Raw genomic sequence first — 25170 nt, 5'->3', positions numbered from 1 at the left:
TTGTTGATATTTTAATTCAACAGCCAAACAAACACGCCCCTCCCCTCAGTGGTCTGCCAGAAGCCCTGCCCCCCTGAGTTCGTGGTTGTGCATTGCCAAGGCAACAACGCTAACAACTGGCCTTGCTGACCGAAAGAGAAATATGGCATATGATTTTTGTAGTACTGTTGAAAGTGTGACAATAAGCCTGTCAATTTGTAATAAGTGCTGAAGCCAAATACTAATAGCTTAGCCTATGTATTGGTAATATTATTGCTAGTAACTTCAACAGTAATAATAATTTATACTTTACTGTCAGTGGTACATGGAGCAATGTTTATGGTTATTGCAAATTTTTATATATCTCTGACATTATTTAGCTTTTCCTCTTACTATGGTGTAACCCAGTAGGGGTGCATGTAGACGGGACGAATAACGTTACACAGGCGAAGACTTTTAAGTCCAAAGGAAATAGTAAAATATTTTTGCAAGGTAATATCTCTGATGCTATTCACATTTCATTACTATTATGGTGTAGCTACGTTTCCTCAAGAGCGAGGACGTGGAAGAAGGAGGAGTAGCCGTTTTGTGGCATGATCCGAGTCACTTTGTTTGTTTCCCATTTACAGAGCCAGGGCTGTGTCCAAACACCATATTTTTCTTTCAGCGCCCACACAGAACAGACAGCTAGTGGACCATGAATTTGCTGAATTTGACAAAAAGTATGCTGTGTTAGCATCGCTGACTATACCTTTAACAACAAATTGTCATCAAATTTCTAATCAATGAATGAAGCTTCTTTTGGCATGAAACTATATATAAATATATCATAAAATCCAATTTTTAATACTATTTATAGTTGCCATTTTTTTTGCAATAGCAATTGAATGTATTTACATTTAGTAATATATAACTAATGTATATGTGCATGTAGTATTATTGGTAGTGGCAGAGTCTGTGACATTCACTACTGGACTTGTAAATTGTTCATCAAAAAAAGAAAGAAAGAAAAAAATAATCTTTTTTTTCCACAGTGATTATTTTTTTCATCAGCAGATTACCTAACTGACTTTTCCGTGCTGTTGTGGAAAACTACTCATGTTCAGCATGAAATCAGATTGCGACTTTAATTACCATTGACTGAATTCTTTATTAAAGCAGCATGTAATAGTTTGGTTGACTGCGCTGTAAACAAATACACCAGTTGCTCTTCTGTTATATTTCTGACAAAGTAGCTGCTCAAGGTGTGTTTGGTGTTAAGCTTGAGGAGCTTAAGGAATACAACTTTATAATGAGACAAATTCTCAGTTGCTGTACATATTCAACTTTTTCTTTTTTAAAACTGAACAAAGATAAAACATTCCCGAGAATTTATTTATCATCTACTTTCTATTTTATCGTCCAATCGCTAGTGATATGAAAGACTAACTGTGCTGTGAAAACAATGATTAGGAAGTTGTTCAGACTGTAAGACTTGACATGATGATGTAGGGCTGCAGCTGCAATTATCAGAGGATTTTATGGAGCCTGTAAAATATACTGTAGGTGAAACAGAAGCCTGCTCATGGTTCATGTGGCTCCTACTGACCCATGCATATGTAAGGAAACCAAAAACAACAAAGATTTAAGGAAGAATTAAGATTTAAGGAACCGTGGGAGGGTCTTAGTGAATTATTGTACTTTCACAGCAGCAAACCCTTTATTGTGTCCAAACCATAGAGAGCCAAGCTTCTTTTGTGTCTGCTGTGCCTCCTGCTTCATTGGCACGGAAGGGGTTAACACTCTGCTCAAGCAGGGGGCCTTGTGCATCTCTCCAGTGTACACAGCTGGTGCCATTTCATCACACACATTCTAAACATATCCAAACACAACTTTAAATGTGTGTGTGTGCGTGCTAATGCTGTGTGTGTGTGTTAGTGTGTGTGTTTAACCTCAGAGGCTGTCTGCTTTGTCAAACTCAACAGTTGATGGATATGACTCCAAGGTGCATGTTAAATGTTTTAAGTGTCCAAAAAGTGAATAGCTGATGTGTTTTGCTGAGTCTTTTAGTTGTAGCCTGTCAGGAGATGTAGTTCAACAGATTTATTAAACACCTAATTTTCCCACTGAGATTAGAGAGTGTTATTTTTAGTCCACCCACTCGAAGAAACACACCGTGCTTGGAGTTCCTGCGCCTCAGAATGACTGCTCTGTCTGACAGACCACACTACACGTGTGTCTATACAGAGCAGATGTTCACATTTTTTTTAAACGCACAGCTCTCCACTTCCTGCACCGTGTCTTAACATGGATTTCCTCTCAACAAAGCTGATGACGGTTGCTGTGATCCTACAAGGACGCATCAGTGACAGAGACACATGATGGAAAGTGTATAATTGTTTATGAAAACTGGTTTTTAAGGGAGTGAGTGAGTGTTTCTGAAGACGAGACCCAAACCAGAGTTGTTAAAAGCCTTTGTATTAAACCATGCGCCTGATAGTTTCTGATTCCTGCGGCACAGCTGTCACTCTCTTTACTTTGTTGATCATGTTAAGATGTTGACATATGGCGCGTACGGACGTGCACAAGCACCAGCTAAGTCCCTCTGAATTTGTTTCATTTCATTTCAACTTGTTTTAGCAGTATAATCTGATGATGTGAGTCTAAACCTGTGGGAAACATAAGGCCAGGTTATCTGCTGTGTTTATAGGGTTGATATGACAATAAGGCTCTGATATCTTATACAGACATAGACCATTACCCAGATCAGCACTCGTAAAGGCCTTCTGTAATCCTGCCATCACTCCTCATAAATCCTCTTCATTACATCTCTTTGTGCCTTACTCAGTGTGGTTCATTTAGACAGACTTCACTCTTAAATTGTTTCTTAACTGGTGTGTTTGAGGACCCACTGGGGCATCACGTGCCCATCTGACAAGGCCGCAGACAAAGAACATCTCAGTCCTGTGCTTTAAGTTGTGATCTCATGACCAGGGGCAGATTAGGGTCCAAATATAGAGTACAGTAACACCCATAACAGAATCAGTTCTTACATGTTGGATGTCTTCTTACAGCGGGCCTAGCATGTGTGTATGATTTTAGTTTGGTTTTTTTTTTTTCCCTGGCAGTGTAGGTCCCCACTGATCTGAAACAACATTCTCTTTCTGGAAAAATGTGTAGCTGGCTGTTTCAAAAATGTCTCTTTCAGTGATACAAAGAGGATGAATGCACAGGAGAGACACATTTGTTATTGGATTTTGATCATGTACACAACATCGCTATACCATCCATCAAACCGTGTAAGTGCCTGAGGAAAAATAGGTTCTTTTGACATCCGGAGTCATACATTAAAAGAGGAGTTATATTTTCAGTTGTAGCCCTCAAAGTGTTGAATGGCTGTTTAAATGATCTGTAAATGATCATTAATTTTTCTTCATGATTTCTTTAATAGCTATGTTTATTTTTCTTTTGCTAATTTCTGATCAGATTCAAAGTGGAGTTTAGATGTGCCGTACAAAACACTCTGTTTAATCTGTTTAAAAGAAAATTGTTCTTTGTGTTGTTATTACTTTTCTCCAAAATATGTGATTATCTGATGGTTCATTACAGTGCAAATGAAACATGACACACTAATAATTCCAATGTTTTAATTTATTTTAATCTTCATGATTACACCATATAAAGTATAACAAGCTATCCACACTGACATCAACTGCAATTATCATTATTATTATTATTTTAAATGTATATGTTTTTTGGGAGGCGGCCACATAAGCTGAGCCCTCTCCAAAAACATCCACAAGTCATAGATGCACGCAGACTGAACTCATCTATGAGAAAGTTGAAGGTCTCTTACTGTTTTTTTGTGAATACTGTGCTCTTTTTAATCAAATCAGAGCCCTCACAAGAAATATTTTTTCCACCATGATAAACTGTTTTAATCTGGTTTTGGCTCACTACATCTTTGACAGCCTCAACCTTGCTGACTTATTAAAAGGAAGGGGGGAAAAAACTCCCTGTGCCCCAGAAAAAGTGCTTTTACCGTGAATTAAGCATTTTTCAAAAGGACCAGTCAATCACTTCTGGTTGGCTGATTCAGTAAGTGTTGTGTCCCTTTAGTGGTTAGCCTCGCTGTTAAGACACATTCATTTTTAAAGCTTTCCAGAGAGGCAGCCATTCCATGTTTCATAGATCCAATGTCCAATTCTCTTAATGGGCTCACAGACTGTATCAAAACATTCTGCTGTTTTCCTTTTAACTTGCTTGACTTAAGCCCTCGGCTCTTTTCAAGGAGCACAGGCCACTGACGAATGTCCTCCTCCTCACACAGTTATGGGTAATATTTTCTAGACCGAACTAGTTGAATTCATTGCTGCTCTCTTTATATCAGACCCCCCCTCCAGCTGCTGCTCTTATTTTCTCTTAAGTCAGCTCCCAATCTGTTAAATGCAAAATCACATTTTCAAAATGAAGATATTATTCATGTAACATAAATTAGACCTGTCAGCCAAACTAGAATTATTGGCTGGGTGTAGGTTTCATTTAATGCTTTGATTTAAGTGTGACCATTCTAGCTAAAGCAGCCTACTCAGAAATATTAGTCACTGTTCCAACAATTTTTTTTTTCATGTATCTGTTTGAATGTGAATATCTTTCTCATTATGGTCTGCACAGGCTGCAGGTGTGTGTAGTATTACATTTTACGCAGTGTGATTAATTCACCCTTTTTCAGTGTTCCCCACACCCCCACCCTCCTACATCACACATTCCCATAATGCAGCGTGTTACCAGGTTGTACTAAGAGGAGTGACAATAGTAGCAGGTGTGCAAATATCGCACAGACCTCTTGGACAAAGAGCTTAAATAATGGGGGGTAAATAAAACTTTTATTTGAATGGTCAAATAGATGGCGTGTTGGAGCAAACTGCTGCAGGGTTCAAGGAAGACGGCCTTAAAATATAACCTGTTTCTCACACAGCAAAGCGTGGAAACAGCACTTTAAACCACATCTTTAAAAAAAAAAAAAACAGTGATGTACTTGTTGCTTACAGGTAAACTAAACAAGCTTGGTCAGCTTGGATTCTGTTCATGCTGGTCCATGCCCGGTGAGTATCCTGTAGTGACTGGCAAACACTCCTTCTAAAACGTATAGTCTGTTTGTAGCAGTTGGGTAATGTTAATGTCTGTCTGAGCAGTTACTGCCGTGGCAATAATGCTGCAGCCTATAAAGGTTACTTCACTCCCTAAATTAGCTTTAATAGTCTTCCAGAATTGGAAAACTGCCACCTCAACCAGCCACTGTTTAAATGAATCTTTTATGCATTAGACTGATAAGAATATTCACTGGCATGAATAGTTTGTTTGTTTATTTAATTTTGTTTGTTGTAATTCGTGTTAAGTTTGAATGTTATCAAGATCTCAATACAGCGTCCTGATGGAGGATTGTCTCGCTGTACCATAAGTCCCAGAGTAGAATGAAACAGCTGTTCCAAGAAGAATATGTTTGCCCTTTATGTCTTCCCTATACTTACTTTGTCAGAGAGACCAGTTTCACATGAAAAGGATCCTCTTCTCAGGAATTAAACAGCAGTTACTCTTTACTGTATGTTTTTCTTTATTATTTCTGCCCTCTAATTTACTGTCACTCTCTGCCCAGTCACTAATTTATCACCTCTTTTTATAGCCGTTTATGCAGTTTCTCACTTTAAAGAACTTTTGTCTTTGTGCAGACTGTACAAACTTTACTTGAAGCATGAGACAGGAGACACTGACCTTTTTCAGTATTGATCTGAAATCATTATCTATCCCCATATCCTAACCAAGAACTCTGAGTTGTCTAAACATAACCATAAAAATGTTAATCGTGCTTCAGTTGTCAGGGCTGGTCGCTGCATGGGAAACAAATCAAAGATGTTCTGCGGAGAACACAATTTTAGGAAAAACTATTGACTCATTTCATCACTTATATATTATTCTTTTATTCGTAATTGCCCAACAATTTCCTTTATTTGAATGAACAAAGCTCTCAACATGTTAGTGAAATATCACTGCTTTCAGATGTTTCCATTACATTATTCATATTCATGGATCTATCCAGTTTTTATTTAGTTATGTGATCAAAAAGAACAATTGACACGGCCTCAGTCAAAGCTCCAACCACACAATAAAGGTCCAGTCCCTGAAACCTCAGCTGGGATTATGAATGGGGTCCATGAAATTCTTGAGCTAACTTCTGATATTTTCAGGAGTTGAAGTCGAGGCTCATTCACAGCGTGTTCTTGTTTATTGGGATGTGTGTGTTTCTGCTGGCTCGTGTGGACTCTCACATGTGGTCATAGTGTGGGATGGCAGCAGTAGAAACAAGATCAAGGTCTGTGAGGCCTCAGCATTGGCAGGGTTTCCCTCGCTGGACAGCCACTGACGAGTCTTTCAAATGAAATTCCTTCCAAGGAAACTGATCGACTTCCTCATCTTTGTGGAGGTTCTGACTCATGGTGTAACTTTTCAAATACCTGAACAGTCTTGGGAAGGGGTTCTGTCTTTTTTTTTTTTTTTTTTTTTTTTAAGACAGGCTTCACCACATTTGTGCGTCTCCCGCTGATAAACAAGAAGAGAAGCTGAATGATTACACTGTTTCAAAGGCATTACAGGCAGCTGATTAAAGTGTTAGGTCGGAGTTAGCCAAGGTTAACCGTCCATAATGAAACACTTTGAAAATAATGATACGCTGCATGGTTTTATGAAGGCTTGTGGCTGCTCAGCTCAGCAGTGGTGACCTTCAGCAGTTCCACGAGCTAATCGCAGCGATCCCGCAGCACCCCTGTAGTTTCGAGACTCCATTAGCTTCTGATATGCATCTAGGAGAGCAGACCTCGCACAAGGACTGTCTCTGAAACCATTCCTGTGTCACTGAGATGGTTGACCATCACTTTCAACTCTCATCATGGGATATGTCTTCAGCCGCTGCTTTGATTCGTGAATGTGGATGTGTAGCACAGCACAGTGGGCCATGGGGAAGTTGTTTTCACCCTTTTTTTCTTGGCGGTGATGAACAGAAAGTGGATGAGTCTTCGAATCTTCAGTTCTTAGATTGACATGAAAACACAATTAACAGCTACAGCACCTTTATAACCAGACTGTGAAAATAAATAAATAAATAAATAAATAAATAATGATTGTCTGAACAGTATTACATCATATGCGAGTATTCATCATCTGTTATTGCAGGGCATGCGGACTGTTATTAAAAACAGCAGCATATTGTACACCTGGGTAGTCTCGATCATACTCTTTCCAGTACTTTACATTTCATATGGGTGGGGGGGGGCATGCAAATTGATGCATTATGCTGCTGGCATGCGTAACACATGGAGGCACATTCCTATCAGCTTTAGTTGGTGTAGCAGTGAATCGTTACCAGATTTAGCTGAACATGTATAAACATGTTTCCAGCTTACAGTAACCGTCCCAGTTTACCCAGTCCTAACATAGTCACTGGTGTCTGTTGTATTATTGTGGGGCTGAGAGATGACATGTAAAGAGACAGCTCTGTGTCCAGCTTCACTATAGGTGGGTATTGATATTTTCAGAAGAATACATCCCTAACAGGAACTAATTAACAAATAAAAATAATTGCCCTGCTCTTTCATTCATCACCACGGTCTCTCATAACAGGCAAGCTTCAAGCAGGAACAACAAAGTAGAACATAAATCAAAGTAGTTTCCTTTGCCAAGTCAGAACCCCCTGGGAGGTACCTTGGTGCTTAATTAAAATCCAGAAGGATCATGTTTTAAGTGTAGGTGAGCGAGCACTGAATAACAATGACAAATCATGCCCCAGAGCATTAGTGTTGTGTTTTGGAAAAGAATAACAGCATCTTGCTTTGTTTTCTGTACCAAATAAATGAGATTTAATGTGAAAGAAGAAAACTGCATTGTGGCACAAGGGCTGTGGTGAATATAGCATCTCCTGGCTGCAGAACCTGCCAAAACCAGGATTGACATATTAATCTCATAATTATCCACACAGGATTATAATGAAACAGCTCATTATTAGACATTATTTGATGGCTTACCCTTTTCAGTGCACTGTTTATCATCCCTTTTAATGCCTGGCAATCCCTCACATGTCTGTGCCAGTTACAGAATCTAACAATACTTTTGTCACAGCGGTTTCAGGTTATCACTTATCAGTGTGTGTTTGAGTAGTCTCACAGGTTCCACAGGATTCAACATTTGAAAGGAGAACAGTGCTGATTTTCACTGAAATGTTACCTCACTGATTTATAGTGATCCTGTATAACTTCTGCTAAACAGTGGCAACTAGTGTTACAAAATAATGCTAAATTTAGTTTTTTAACGTTAGTTTAAAATTAGTAGAAAGAAGAGTGAGCAAACTGACTTGGTAATGTCTAACTATATTATCTATCTAAATCTTCTTAACATCAGTGAACTTTAACCATCACAAGCTTTCCCAGCAAAACCCCTGCTTTGACTGGCAAAGTACCTCTCCCCACTATGAAGATCTAAGCGATGCCAAATGATGAAATTCATGTAATACTTTGCAAAATGCCTATATAGCAGTTTTTAAGACTTCATGTCCTGTAATACAAAATCGGTAATGGCACACAGACATTTGCATCAACGTTCTCTATATTGTGTGTACTGTGGGATGTCAGAGGCCACGGTGGCAGTCCTCGGGGCTGCTGTTGTCCCTGATCTTTGAGTTTCTGGATCTGACAGTTCTTCAGTGACCAGGCCAGCCAACAGTGGCTGGTGTCTAGGCTGCAGCCAGAGATACAGTGGTAAATCATCGGATGAAACATGATGTGGATTCACGTTTTCTAGGGACAGCAACTGAAATACAAAACCATCCCACATACCACATACTGCTGTTTCTGCAAGCATCATAATTCTGACGTGCGCTGGCTCTTAGGAGAGGCTAAAAAAAGAAAAGTACATTAAAAAGGGAATGTGTGTAGTTATCAGCAGAAAAAAAAAAACTCTCCCAAGTCAAATCCGCTCAATTACAGAGCTCTGGAGAGCTATCCCCAAGCAACCCTTCCACTGGCTAATCAGTCACAGCAAATTGCAGTGGTGAATATTTCAGACTCGACAGATTTGAATAAAGACATCATGATTATTTCACTATTGTACAGTACCCTCAAATAATTTCAGAGGCCTTCAGCTGGAGCCAGCATAAACGGCATAACTCCTGAATTAAGAAGGGGGGGAAAAAGTCGAGGGAGAAAAGCAAACACAAGGGCTGTCAGTCAATGCAGCGAGCTAATTGGGTCGATCTCTTTAGCGAAGATGAATGAAGAGATTAACTCTCCCTATGTGTCCAGTGAATCTCCCCCTCTGGCTCCAGGTAAATTAGCTGATGACAAGTTGACAGTGGGAATTCTGTTTCTCACTCCGACTTAAAGCTGCAGTCAGTTTTAACACCACGGCGCCCCCTGTTGCACTGATCACTGATTTTGTCATTACAGGCTTTGTTTACCTATTGATTAATTGGATTAGTCACATTTGTCTTTCAGGGTTTGTTGACTGAGTGCACCTGATGGACATGGGAAATCCTTTGACATGTATTTTAGGCTTAAAAAAAAAAAGGTTTGGTTGTGTTAGTTACAAGTCATTTTCATTTTGTTGTTAATCACCTCTGCATGTAAACAACAAGATGTGAGGAGATTTGGGCCACAGCATCACAGGTTGTGATGCTCTCTGCAGACCTTATATACTGGCAGAGAATTGGAGAAACGGGTCAAGAATGAGCCTAATGAAGACAAATGAAGAGTGATGGGAGAACATGTGCACAGGAAGGTGTGAGTGCAGAGCAGACTGTGCCCTGCTCTCATTTATTTTAGTGGAGAAACTCACAGCATGAACCTAAAATAGAGGTCAAGGCTCAAATACAGAAAATGTCAGCGACTCCTTTTTTTAGCTGCCCGCAGAAATGGGATAAAAGTGTTTGGAGGGAGCTGTGGTCAAAGGAGGAAATCAATACAGCTGTAAAGGAGGGTTGTACTACAGATACAACGTATACAATTATTTTCAATTGTAAAAAAGAGACAGATTCAGGGTTACTGCCTTGTATGCTCTTTCAAGTGCATGACAGAGGATGTTGGAGGAACATGTCAAAACTGCATCTACAGGACACGACGAACCGTTGTGTCTGTGCACATTTTAACAAACTATTTTGATTCACACTCATCTGTTTTGCTTTGCTTTTTGACTGCAGTGTGTTTACATGTGTCGTGTGTACATATGCTGCACAAGTGCAATATTTGTGTGCCAAATGGATTTTCACTTGTTTGCCTGATAGTATGAATAGGGAAATTCAGTCTGGTGGAAATGGGTGCATTTGATTGGCCACACACTGAGAAGTATCATCAACAGAAAAGATCTTTGCATAGAGCCTTTTACTGTTTTTTTTTCCGTCACGTGTGAGCACTTTGCTAACTTACCTTGTTCTTTTAAAAGCACCGCTTCAATACACGGCAGACCTCCAGGTTTCTGTGTGCCTTTGATCTCCAACCTGTCGTTTTACACAGAGGAAAGGAATAATTTTTGCATTATGACTAAAAGATGTGTAGTGTGTCTTTGTTCCGAATGTCTTTAAATGTCAGTGCAATGATATGGAATCAAAGTTGAGGCTTAGTGTTTGTAATTATTCAAAGCTGGTATCTTAATCTCACACTGCTTTTGAAGTAGGAAATGTTAAAGTGACATTTTGAGTTTAACTACTGTTAAAAACATTAGTGAAGCACTTAGCCTGATGGTTGCTGTCACAAGAAAAACAATGTCTGCGACTCAACAGCCGTCAGGTTTGCTAATGATGTCCTGGTGTGCTGTCAATCTAGCAGATGAACGGACAATAGTATGCCAAGGAGAAAATGCTTAAAATAGCTAATTGCCTCTAAGAGCCCGCTCAACCATTCTGTAACTACTATGTCTTCACAGATGTCTTTTCCAGCTGCTGTTTCATTATGGAACTCAAAGACATTACAGAAGCAATGCACTCTCTTTCTTGATGAGTCTGTGTTGTTGCACATCAAGTCATAATGATTGTAGATACATTACTGCAACAGCAGCGGGGGGAAAAAAAAGGCACGTGCAGAAACAACACAAAGCACAACATCCATATCTGTGCATTTTCATTATTTCACCTAATTTGCCCCAGTCATTCCGTCAATCTCTGCCAACTTGTTGATTGTCAGTTTGGAGACACATTTCTGGAGAGGAGCCCGAGAGTATTTGCAGCCGGACCTCTGTCAGTAGCGCCAAGCAACACAGCCACAAATTGGAATGTGGTACAGCTCTGGGAAAGCAGCCAAGATTTAAATTAGACAATAACCTCTGCTCTCTCTATATTGCCTCTCTTTTCCAGCTGCAGGCCTAGCCATTTGTTTAATACAGTCAGCCCTGTAGTATATAATAGACTGATATATGAGTCACCGCTCAGCAGTTTGCGTTTTTCAGATTTATAGAGATTGAACAACTGGTCGGTTTGTGCTTACTGTAGACTTATGGTAAGAATAACAGAAAAGACACATGTTGCTCACCAACAGTATTGTCACAGAACACATAGGAAGGTTTTAAAATCTATTACTGGGCTGAAATAGCAAAAAGACTAAACATCTAACTGGCTGCACACAATGCTACAAATGGCTGTAACCTTTCTTATTATAATATATAATTATGTGTTTTTTCAAATGGCACATCCCCTAGAAACAGTATACTTTATTTTCTAGACTTTATATTTCCAATAATGTCCATTAGTATCAGATACTGTTGAACTAAGCTAAAGATGTTGTTCCAAAGAATGCTATACTATACATTAAGACTTTACTGGACTGAATATCCTGATGTTATTACTCTCAGTATTTTGGTCTGTTTTACCTGCACTTTAAATGCATCCCATAATGCATTGTTTTGTATTCACAAAATCAAATATTTCCCTTTTTCTGCCATTACTTGATAAGAAATAGAGGATTGTGTTGAGTCCATCACTAAAAGCTCTTGACTGTGCACATTCCCAAAGCCGGTTATAATGAGTGTATTAGCCAGTAACGGCACACAGGGAATAGAAAAATGCATCTGTGCTGCTAAAGCAATAAGAGAGGACTCCACTCCCAGCAGCTTTCAATAGAGCTTTATGTGAATCCAAGTCCCAGAGCTCATAGCCACCCGACAGACCAAGAGAAGTAGCAAACCATCACCATTAGCACCACCAAAAACAAACCCATTTCCAGTGACAGAAAGCTGTTCTTCTCCTTTATGACATTTAACCATGTCATTTTTAGTTATTAGCTTCCTTAACCCCACAGCAGCCTCCTGCTCTGTGGTAGAAGAGTGGCAAACAGAGCAGAGTAAGCTTGGTTCAAATCCACACCTCTGATACCATCTTGAGTTGGAGTTGCTTCAAAGCTGCTGAGAGTAAACAGCCCTGAGACATGGCTTAGCAGTAAAAGCAAGACAACACCACCAAGCCAAGCCTTTCTCATGTTTCTTCCTCAAGAGCTGTGTGTCCATGCAACAGCAGCCATTGTGAGAAAGCTACACCATGTTTCTGAGGCCCTCTCCGTCGTCTAAGCCCCTTTGTGGCTGTGGGCCAATAGCTTTGCACCCCGCCAGATCAAAGATGGCACCCCATTTAGCTTGCGCTTTCTTTTAGGATTTGCTCTTGAGAGTACAGAGCCGACTCAACAGCTAGAAAAAAAAAACGGGATGTTGGATGTTGACCTGCACAGTATTGAGACCACTGGGCTCAGGCTATGGGTCCATTATGACAAATGCTGAGACCATCTTTGTTTTGGCAGCATTTGCAAGTCTTAGGCTTTAGAGAAAACAGTAGCTATGGTGAACCTCTGTGTATTTTAGTTCCATTGTGCAACATGCTGGCGTTGGATGTGGCTGTGCTACAAAATTATTGTGTTAATGTGTTACTGTATTGCCCCTGTTGGCTCTTAAATCAACATTTACCCTTAAAACCGGATGACAGAGACGTCTGGGATTTTAGCCTGATTAAAAAATTAGGGGAAAGTACAATTGTGTCAGCCCGTCCACCACTTTGGTCCAGACTGAAATAGCTTAACAACTATTGGATGGATTGCCATGAAATTTTGGACAGACTTTCATCTGGTGCCAGAATGAGGATCACATTTGTGATTTTGAGTGTTGTTTCATGATAAGATCCCAAAAAACAGTTACACTTCAACAACCACAGTGCTGTCAAACATGAGAAAAAGAGTATTTTAAAAATTTATATCATGTGATTGGCAGCTTTTCTGCCTGAACTGATGTATGAACTAATGCACTAAGCTCAACTACTCGTATTTGCAAATGCTTTAAAAGAAAGGCAAAGATCTAACAAATACTGTTTTCACCTTGTTCTGTTTGCGTCTCTTTGTTATCACTCTTATACACCACATCTGTGCTGAATATAAATTTAGCCCCAAGGAATATGCTGAACGCACCAACTATAGCTCCCCTTTTACTGTCTTTCAACACTGCCATAATGACTGGGAAGCTTGAAAAAACATAATACACATTTGCTGAGCTGTGAAATCGCTTAAAGTTTTTCCTTTATTTGGATAGTTAAGCTTGTCATTTTGGTTGGATATGCAAACTAAGTTTCATGCCCCATGACGGAATTGTAATGTTCCTGTACCATGTAGTGTAATTTGAAGAACAGAGGCTCTGCTTTCGGGTTTGCTCTCAACAACCTCCATCTATATTCCTTGCTCTTAAATTTTAGAGAACTAAGTGATGACATCTTCTAAAAGTTTAAAGGTCCTATTCTGATAGGAGTGTAACACACACCAGGATGCATGGTCTACGAGGGTTTAAACTGTTACTTCAGGTTCATATTTACAAAAGCAAAACAAGCTGCGATGACAGCAGCTCAGACCACAGTGGTCAGTGTGGTGTGAGAGCGGAGATAAATCAGCGCACAGCCTGAACAAAACTGTCATCAGCTTGATTCGGATCCCAGATAAGACTTAGACTTTTTCTCAGGGTGGATGCCCTGCACAACTGTTAAGGTACTTACGCTGAGAGGCAAAGGAAGAGTGAGATGCTTACAATGAACTTCCCCTCAATGCTACCTTATGTGGTTGAGGACTAGCAGTCCTAATGGTGGAAGACAGTGCTGGGCTGGGGGAGTAATGATTTTAGCTTTAAACTGAATTACCAATCGATTCGGCCTGCAGATCAGAACACAGCTTGTGAGCCGACTGTGTGGACATGCTGTGTTGTGGAGTCGCTTTACAAATTGACTGCTGCACACATAGGAGGGAATATATCTATATATGTCAGCTCTGCGCTGCATGTGCAGTGGCCTGCTGGGCGTGAATAGGCCTTGTGATCACCAGAGAGGCAGCTGCAGAGTGTTTATGCTGAATTGGGTTGTAAATGAGCACGTATTTGGTGAAGGAGGACCTCGGGAATCAGAAGATAACTTTTCCAGAGGCTACAACAGGGCCCGGCCAGGACTGCAGGAAAGGAAACGGTGCTGGTCATCTCCTTTGCTAAGAGAGAGGCTCAAACATGGCGGTAGGCCAAGCTTTAAAGGAAATTGCATAAAATAATACATAGCAAATTACTGTGGGTTTCTCGGGATTGGAGGTTGAGTTTTAACTGTGGTGTTTTTGCTGTCTTTTATGGAGACCACTGGAGACCATATTAGCACAAGTGTCATGTTCCAGAGAACACATGCTAGGCTGTGATTACTGAGCTCAAGCTGAACTGTAAAATCGCTTGTCAGCAGTTGATATGTTTCTGGAAAAGCCTGGGCTCTTGATTGAATTAGTTTGGTGGCTTTTGGTGGGGAGAAAGAATGTGTCCAATTTGGTTACCTGCTGACAGACAGCACCGGTATTGTGACTTTTTGATTGTACTGTAAAAAAGAACAGTCTGCTGAAGCTGACTTGAAAATGCATTAACAAATCTCTTTGAATCTCCCCTTTTTTTCTCTTTTTTTTTAGTAAAACGCTACATAATTATGCATCTTTCCCAGTCATTCTTTATTTAATGACCACTGACAACGCAGTATTCGATGTTCAGATGAAAAGGTATTAACTAGTGCATGTTTTTCCATTTGTATGCATGCAGAGATGGCAGCTGTGCTATCAGAGGCTCTTCGGGCACGTATTCTGTGGATCTTGGTTGTCCAGTTCATGTTTACTGATAGGATCTGTGTGGTTACTCCATCATACCGGGGGTGAGATGGGGTCATGTTGGTGCAATATTGTGTTCGCCCTGAGGTTGAAATAATTTTGTTTGCTATAATAGCTGTAAAACACCTTATTTCCCACTGGACATTCTTTCATACAAATATTCCTGCGCTGGGATTTAAAAGATTGGGGGGGGGGGGGGGGGAATCAAGCATCAAAATAGCATTTTCTTCAGTCAGAAAAATAAGAAATGGGCAGTATGCATGCTGATGTTTTGTTGTTTAAATTTTGATTTTAAGGATAGCCTTGAAGTCTTATCTCAACTTGAATGAAAAAAGACGAGCAGTCCTGTGCATTTACAGCATCAACAACAACTTAGAAATTCATATTCATCTCATTCACCGCAAGGTTGCTTGGTTTTCTGTCTGCCTGCGATCATGCAGACAGTGGAGTCTTTTCACATCAGGATCAGGGTCCATGTAAGCTCTTAATTCTCTCCTGTTAAACAGTTATTGAAGAAATGTGCTGGTGGTGCAGAAGGAGAAATAAAAACACTGAGTGCCCAGTGTTTGCTCTGCCATGTAGCCGTGTCTGGCTCTTAGTGCGTCTCATATTACAGAGTACCTTTAACTGTGAATTCACTCTGTTATTAAAAGCCTTCTACAGCTATTTAAAGCACCCTTTCCTAAGGCTTCCCTATGGTTCCTTTCTGGAGGTACATGACAGATTTTTTTTTTTTGAAATGTGAAGAAGTGAGATGCTGGTTTCCTGAATGCATGTAACATCACTGCCTAAGCTGTTGCCATAGTGCTTTACAAGACATTGAAGGCCAGTTTATTGGGTTTCAGGAGCATTTATCTTGCATAAATCAAGTGATTTCCCCAATTTTCCTTGTTTTTTGTTGCATCTCTGTTTCCAAAATGCTTCTCCATGCATGCACATGGTTGTTTGGCCCTTCACATAGCTGCCACAGCTCTTGTCTAGCTCGTCACATCATTTTAATTACAGAGCCTTCATTGTCTGCGCTGACCCATTTTAGCGTGGTCCCTTACCGTCAGCTGCGTGGTCCCTCCAATCACACTTAATTTCATCTGGCATTTGACTCAATCGGCGCTGCCGCGGACATGAGTGCTGAATGCCCCCCCCCCCCCCCAAAAAAATGAATTGGGAATAACAATAACAATCTCCACTCCCTGCTCTGGTCGTCCACAGAGGCCTCCGGCCCGGACTGTGCCACAACATGGTACAGCTTTTAATGGTGAAGATTGATACTAGTGGCTGGGGACATTTCTTGGGATGTTAGTCACAGCTCTCAGAGGAGACTTGGATCTGCTCTTAAAGGGCCCTGGAAACACAGTAAAACATGACTCACGGAGACAGAGCCCAGGGAGTTTCACACTACTAATTAGTACTCTGACTTAACTTGATTGTGTTTTCTCTAATGAAGCTAACGTGATTCGGATCAGTGTCCGTCCTTACAGTATGTAATTCAGCGATACCTCTCAGTCTAGTGTTTGCTTTAATTACACATCGCTTCCTGATTTATAAACACTTACATGCTCATGAAGTTGTCATCCACATTATCCAGTGATGTGTAACATGGCGAGTAATTGAGTTGAAAATGTGTGACTATAAATGCCAGCAAAAAGGAACCTGACACAGCTAAAGCTCCACTTACAGAGACCTTTCACTGTTTCCTTCCATGCAACAGGCAGGAAAGTATACAAGCATCTATATTAGAAGATTACAGAGCTGTCTGTATTCCTCTGGGATTTTCCCAAATTATCAGGGAACTGTTTACAATGAAGAGCAATTGTCTGCTCTCTTTAAAATCTTATTCACATCCAGAGAGGCACAGGGATAGAAGAAACAGAGACAGCACTGCATGAAGCCCTATCTCCCCCTACAATCAGAACAATGTTCCTAGTGCTTGAATAGAGAGGGATATCTCTGAGACTTCAATTTGTTATCTAAAAGAAGAGGGGGGACGGAGTAACACTTCCCAGATAAGCCCAGCATAAGGTTAATTACCAGCCGAGTGGCTGACGTAACCCAGCCATGTCATGTCTCAAAGTTACACACAGCTGGGAAGTGAAGGAGGTCTAGCTATTGGCAGATGTTTCTCACTTGGGGCCTGTGAATCTGTGTGTGTATGTGTCTTTATACATTTGTGTGTGCATTTGTGCAAACATGTAAAAACCCTGTGCTCGAGTCAGATATAGTTTAGTGGGGCAGCTGCAGGTAAGATGGCACCAGAGGCCTAGACAACGTGACAACGCAAACCACCTGCTTCAGCAACTGCTAGCAGAGCTTGTGGCTCCCCTTCTCATTGGTGCGTAACACTGTTAACATTGCTGCTGATTCCCCACTCTCTCTCCAGGGCACAGACTAATTAATGGATACCATTCGCAGTTGATTAGCAGCAGCTCTTTCAGTAATTACATTCGCATACTAACCACTCAGAAGAAAAGGAGAAAAGAAAAAAAAACACAGAGGGCTAGAAAATATATTAATGCACTACTCAGTTCACTCTGATCTTAATTTGTTTCCACTATTGTTTGGCTTCTGCTCAGATAAGAAGCCATTTTTTTCCCTCTCTGTCTATTGGAGTTCCTCATCACTCATAATGTTTTAAGAGAGTGACTTTGTAATAAACACACAAAAGAGATTACTGCAGAGCTTTGTTGAAAATAGGGAGAGTGTTCTCAGTGGAACCTCATGAAGACGCAAACGCACTGTGATTCTTTCTCCTCTGAGCCGTGTGGGCTGGGTTTTGCTCTCCTCACTCACAGAGAGGTGCATTGTGCTCCTGGGCCCAGCTGCTAGCCCATAATTCTTCATTCTATGTCCCATTGTTCCTACCTGTCAGCATGGTTGTGTCTCCGAAGAAAGGAAGTGGCTGCCATTTTGCCAGCAGGCTACGTGTGGATTGGGTGGTGGTGGTGGGGGGATGTTGTGAAAACATGTTATTTCTTACCAAAGTACAGGGTTTTAATAGCTTCTCAACTGTTTTAAACACTACTGTGTCTTTACAGGGTGACACTCACTATTTCACCACTATTGGCTTTGTCTTACACAGTTATTACTCTGATATCTACTCTGATATTAACAGGTAAAGTGGAGTGCCCTTGTAGAAGACACTTATATTTGTAGCACTAAATATGATGGACCCAAAAACCTCTTTTCTGTTCTTTTTTGTTCCTCATAAGCATGGATAAATGCAAAAAAAGTGGAATTAATTGTTGAACCCAGCTCCACCCATATTAAAAACACTCTCCACCTCCTTATTTCCCCTCAGTATCACTCCTCTCCCATAGGTTATTTGAAGTTAATAACCTGCCAGTGCATCTTGATACTTGGCTTTGTGATGCAAACATATCCTTAATTGCCATCCCATAAGAGCTGAATAGCCAGACCAGATTCTCATTACCCTGGTTTGAATTGGCCTGGGCCTCTCACATGCCTCTTGTCATGTCACCATAATGGCAGAGTGGCAGAATGCGCCCGGGCACATAGAGAAAGGGGTTAATTCAGTGTGTAAACATTCGGAGCCAAGTGTGACAATATGTTTGAATGACAGGTATCCATTATGAAAGGGGAGCAGCTCGAGTTACACTGGATCTTATCTGGACACTAGTAGGCTGATTGTGTTTTTTTTTTTTTTTGTCGTCATTTACAGTTCCAGAATAACAACAACTACATGAACATGGCGGAGGCGAACGGTGCCCTGCTCGCTGGTGATGTGAGTATGCTTTACTTTTTTTCATAATACAAATTCCCTTTTGATAACAGGAAGTTCAACTTGCAAACATCCTTTCCAATATAAATACTATAAATACTGACTGGTATGTAAATGTTTTTCTCTCATTTTCGTACATGGTAATGCATAACTACATTTTTCATTAGTTAGATCCTGTCTCACGTATCATGGCTGTAAGTTATATTGCTCTTTTATTAATATTTCTTGGTTATGCACTAGGGATGCACCGATTGTGAAATTCTGGGCCGATACCGATACCGATGTTTAAAATAACAACTTGGCCGATGGCCGATGCCGATGCCGATGTTTTTTTCTTTTTGTTATCTCTTTTTGTTATCTCTTTTTGTTCCACGGAAACATTACTGAACTGTTTTACTAAGTCTTTCAGCTCTTCATCGTACTATCCTTGAATCAGCACAAATTCAGTCAGACAAATTTATGAAACAAGAACAACCTTTAATGTCAATTTTTAGTTGACATTTAAGATAACCTTAATTCACATGACAAGTTCTTTTCTGAAAAATAACTTTCCACAGCCCTCTTAGACTGCCCACTAATCAATGAAAATTTTTTTACAGTACTTACATTACCCAACAAAATTATTTGAGTGGTTTTAGCCTGATAACCAAAAACTTACTCAATGAGAAGATTTTTTACAGTACCACTTTGCCCAATAAAAAATATTTTTGTGAAAAATAAAAATACATCAAGTGTAAATGTAAAAACTATTGGAAAATAAATAAATTGTGTTATTTATAAATACAAACATAAATAGCACTATCTTTCACTTTGTGTATTTTTCAGACAGAACTCACAGGCTGGAACATGGGGCATCTCGGGAAAACCAGTCCCATACAGTGGGCCTCCTCTACTTAACATTAATGATAAATAAATCACCCGCTGTATCTCTCACCTGCTTCTTAGTAAGAGGCATGGTTTTCTTTACAAAGATAAGCATCTCTGTCTTGTCGCTGCAAAGTCTGTTTCTTTTTTCATCCAAGATATGAGACACAGAGCTGAACAGCCGCTCACTCTCCGTGCTGGTGCATGGCGCACAAAGGTATTAACATGCAGCGAGGGCCCTGCTGCGTCGGGTCGTTGCCTCTTGCGCCTCTTGTGGGTGATATGCGCTCTCTCCATCTCGCGTCCCATCCTCGGCAGCAGGCAACAGGTGCGCGTCAAGTATTGCTCGTGCGCGTTGTTTAACATCGCTCATCGAAGTAGCGATCTTTGTATCTGGGATCCAATAAGGTAGCAGTGCAGAACATGGGATCATACTCGATTTGATCGAAGCGTTTATTTACAGCCTCTAATAATGAGGTCTTTGTTGTTGTAACGCCGTGGTCTGTGTCAGCCTGCTGGCTCAGGAGACGTCTCAGGGCGCTCACAGAGGGGATGACGTCGGCAGCTGATGCCTCTGATGAGCTAACTTCTCTTGTCAGTTGTTCAAACGGGAAGAGGAGTGTTATTAAGTTTAATTAATTGCCACTGGTGCGCACTGAGAGTGGCGGGGAGGTCGTAGTCTGCGGCATATGAAGTAGCAAGGGCGCTACTGTTCTAGCTGTTCCAATGTAAATCAACACATAATCATCGGCCACTGCCATCGGTGAATGTCACCTTTATTTGCCGATGGCCGATGGTTGTTAACGAGGCGAACATCGGCCGATACCGATGTTCAGCCGATGCATCGGTGCATCCCTATTATGCACTTATTTAAGGAAATGTAGATGGGCAAAGTAAAACCCAATATAATGAAGCAGAAGCCCTATGTTTCATACAGTAAAGACCCATTTTTATCATAGCCAGCATTATTTTTATTACCTGAAATGCTGCCTGCTCAAATACTGCCTGTCCTGAGACCCACACAAAACTCTAAGCTTACAAAAAGATGAGCTATAGGCTCACCCTATATTGTCTCATAGTAACTTCTGAGAGCTGATGCTGATGTGATCCGACTCGCCAAGATAAAGTGGTATCTCAGGAAGCCAAGGATATAAACACCTGTTTTCTTCCTTCTTTCAAAGACATAATGAAGGAGCCCAAAGACATTCTGTAGTTCTGTCACTCTCTGAGCCACTCTATCTGCCGGCACTTACAAAAAGTGAAATGTCACCAGCAATCTTTGGCTGTGGAGCTGCTGTAATAACTCTGTGTACTGTTCTGTCGCATTTTAAGAAAGAAAGGAATAGTTGTTTTCTCAGGAGGTAAATAACCGCCTCTCTGAGCCATAGTAGTCCTAACACTGTGCTAAATTTACCCGTTTTATTTCCCCTCCACCCACTCCAATGCCCTGTCATTAGAGACAAGTGCACCAAAAATACCCGTCATCTTCTGTGGTTCAAATGGGCCAATCTCATCCAGTTTAGTAGAGGAGATTAATCTGGCTTCAAAACCCACAGCAAAGCATCAGTGCACAGCTCCAAAATACTGCGATAGATGTCATTGTTAACCTTATTGTTTTCTGTCCTGCCCGTCGAGTGGTTGGGATGCAACAGTGACGTTCAAGCTCAAAAGTGTTTGGAGCGTGTGACCTCATGCTCAAAAAGTGGGCGCTTCACAAAGCCACGGAGTGTTACGGAAGAAGTTTAATTTTCCCCCACATTTACGCTGAGTTGACGCATCCTGTGTATCCACGGGCTGCTGAGGCCCACTGCAGCGGGGACCACGCCGACACAAGCTGCTTGGAGAGCATTCAGCCCCCAGCTGTGAGGGCCCACTGTGGCAGTCAGGGAAAGGGGGGATGGGCTGGAGTGGGGGTGGGGTGGGGGGAGTCCTTGATAAAAACAGCCCAGCTCATTTGCATTTTATCAAAAGGAACAACTGTTTCCAGTGTTAAGGCACAGATGGTATTGTGCTTAGAAGCGGAGAGAGAGAAGGAGAAGAAGTCTTAAGCAGAGATTTTTCCTTTCAAGCGATGGAGTGTCCAAAGTATTGTTTGTTGCAAACTGAGCTAAAGTAAGATTAAAGTGACTTCCTCTTTGAGTTGTGAAGTTTCACACTATCTCCACTGTAATGCTATATTAATCTACTTAATGTATCTGCTTTAGGCTGAGGGCACAATGGGGAAGGAAGTGTCCTTCATGAGGGCTCCATGATGAAAAGCTAAGTTTGACAGCGGGGCTAAATTTATGCCACCACATTTGGTTAGCTATTGTTTCCAATTAAAACCAGAGGGTTGTTGTGTACTAGACAAGGTCAAAACCTAGTACTTGGCTTGGCATAGTATGGTCAATGTGCGACATTAAAAACGTAGTTGAAAACTGTTCCAGAAAGTCACTAGATTTGTCACTAGGTGCTTTTTAAAATTATTATTTTATTCTTGAAGTAGCTAAAGAATTACATCTGAAAAGTCAGTTAATCTAGAGTTAGAGGTGCTAAGTTGGCAACACATTTGTAAATACTGTCCTGATGGCATAACAGAAACTGTTCCCACTAATCCGTTTCGAAGAGTAACGGTCAATAGAGAAACTCCAAGACTCGGCCAGCCGACCAAGGGTGTAACTTCATCACAGAGTTTTTGCATTTCAAATAAAAAAAATCTTACTGTATCAGGTTTTCTTGTTTGTCCACTATAGTATTACCCTTTTTTCCAATCTACTTAAAAAGACTTAAAAAACTCAAAAAATTGTAATTTGTAAAAAGTGTCCTCTCCTGAAATCTTGGGTTCTGTTGCTTGCTTGTTTAACAGATCAGTTACAGTGAGTCTATGTAACGTTTGCAAACAGCTGCCACTTTGGCCACAGTTGTGACCACTCTACTTGTGTTACAGTAAATTTAACAAAGTAATGTTCGTTTAGCAGCCATACCCAATCAATTCCTATCTACTGTATGCTAACATTAGCTGAAGTATTTAATTTGTGTTTGACTGCTTACAAATTTACCTTTTAATTTTTAGGAGGAAGAATGTTGTTTTGGTCAAAGAAGATGTTCATTTTTGTACTACCTATATTACCACCTTATTGCTTAAAACTACATATAAACCTGTTTTCATCCAGGTACTATTTTCCTCATAACACATACTGTATTACTTAAAATTTGTTTGTGCTCAAGGCAGAATGTTTCTACATCAGAACAGATGGCCTGTATTTGCTGTTTAGATGGCCGGTGTATCATTTACCTTATGCACTTAGAGAATGAGATAAGATGACCTTGGTGTGCCTGGTAAAGCATACATCCTTGCAGGGAAAGCTTGACTGCTTCCCTCAGGGAAAAGGATACTGTACACTGAGATTGTGTTCCACTCAGATGTATCACTTTACTTTCCCAATCAAATTAGAGTCGTGTAATGAACTATAAATATGTAGAAATGGACTACAAATGATCCAAATTTGAAATAATGTTGATTAGGGGTGCCATGGTTGATGTTGTCATTTGAGTAGCTGCACTCTGCCTGTCTAGATATTTGAAACTGGATCCTCAATCCTGCCTCTATTGATTCTGAGGCCTATTATATGCAGTAATTGCATACTGCTGCCTTTAACAAGTCTTGGTTATTGCATCTGTGAATTGCATTACTACGTTTATTGAAGGACTGGGAATATTGCCCGAAAAGCTTTTTCTTGCTCTTTGTCCTGATATTGAAAGAGTATCATGGCAGCAGAGGGATAACATGTCAGAAAGGAAAATTGACTGATACACATCCCCTAGTCACCTCCCTGTGAGTTTTTATTACTGTGAACACTGTTGTACGGTTTTATTATATAGACAGAGTTAAAATAATGTACATATACTCTATATAAACCAGCTTATACCATTTGCCATAAGACCTTGTAAAGACATTTTGCACTGAAATTCTGTTGTGGATAATTTTTATCCCAGCTAGCAGCTTATAGGGACGGATCTGTCTTGCACTCAGTATCTTGTCAATAACTGTTGGATGGACTTTGTGAACTTTGGCACAGATATTCATGGTGCCCAGAGGATGAATACTAATGATTGTCTAGTGCCACCGTGAGATTCACAATTATAGTTTTGAGTGAAATGTCTCCACTGCTTGATGGAATCACATTCGTTACCACGCCTCCACCAGAATGAATTATAATAACTCTGGTGATCCCCTGACTTTTCATCAACAGGGCCGTCAGGGCAAACGTTTAATTTGTTCAATACTTTGGTTTATGATCAAAGACCATCAAAACTAATAACATTCCAATCAGCCCTAGCTGTAATTTGCATTCATGCTAATTATTAAATGTTAGCATTTGGCATGGTGAATATGCTAAACGTTCTACCTGCTACATATCAGCTTGTTAACATTAGTTTTAGTCATATACTTGTGTAAGGAAGACATTTTTAATGCAACCGACAACTTACAATATGAGACTGTTTTTTTTTTTTTTTTAAACCTCACATTTGAACTTTACAAGGCAGAATATAAGGACTTTTGAGAATGATTTGCAGCCTGATACAGTTTGGTCCAAGTTTAGCACCTCCAATAGGGACCGAGGACTGGAGATTTCCCACACACCTGCTCAGGATACGCATGCTGGGTACACCAGGCCTCTCTGCTCTGCCCTCATACTACTGAACCCTGTGGCTGCCAATGCAAAGATACATACACACTACTCTTTCTCTCTCTGTCTGTTGTGCTCTCCCTTGCCCGCCCCTTAACATGTACATGCCGGCACATCCCTAGCCAGCATCTGGCTTGGCACTTGGCTCTGCTGAGCCTTTCAGAACAATTTAAATGGATAATCAGGCTGGTGATGCGAAGAAAGTGGATTGTGCATCTCTTAATCTCCGATCAGAGCCCCCTAAGCTGCTCCTGGTGCAGAATTAGACTGGCTTTATGTGAAATGACACCAGACAGTGTGCAACACTGTAACACTCTGTGGGCTCCAGTAAAATCTGGCACCTCTTCCCTGGGGAGAGGGCCTTTTCTTCGCGGACAGCTGACATCTTCCATACCCCCCCAAATGAGACACAAACGCCATCTCTCCATTATCAGTGCCCCTGGTGCAGATGTTAATTTGTATCATCATTAACAAAGAGAGGCGATGCACACAAGCTCAGTCTTTGACACTGATCTTGCTCCTCAAATGTGATTTTTTTTTCTCTCCCTGTTCTCCACTTCATTGCTAAACACCAGAAAGTTTCCTCCTTTACTCCAAGTGCATGTCTGTGTTTCATTTAAAGGTCACAGTCATGCTTGCGCTTCTCACCAACAAAAGTAGAGCTCATCTCAGCCAACGTCAGCTTCTTTGACGTTCGCCTCAAATCTCTAGGTTTGCTCTGCAATTCAGGTCACGGTGGACCAGCCTATAGGATCCAGTGGCC

General features: G+C 40.7%; 1 protein-coding gene across 1 annotated transcript in view; it reads left to right on the top strand.

Moving 5' to 3' along the window:
* Positions 1-25170, top strand: part of tox3 (TOX high mobility group box family member 3) — a 41482-nt gene that overhangs the window by 3675 nt on the left and 12637 nt on the right. The window contains exon 2 of the mRNA XM_041062349.1: positions 18814-18876. Within this exon, the coding sequence (XP_040918283.1) occupies positions 18814-18876 (63 nt within the window). The remainder of the gene's footprint in view (positions 1-18813; positions 18877-25170) is intronic.

This window comes from Toxotes jaculatrix, chromosome 1 (genome assembly GCF_017976425.1).
Source record: "Toxotes jaculatrix isolate fToxJac2 chromosome 1, fToxJac2.pri, whole genome shotgun sequence".
Classification (NCBI taxonomy): Eukaryota; Metazoa; Chordata; class Actinopteri; family Toxotidae; genus Toxotes; species Toxotes jaculatrix.
This window is presented reverse-complemented; position numbering and strand designations above follow the sequence as displayed.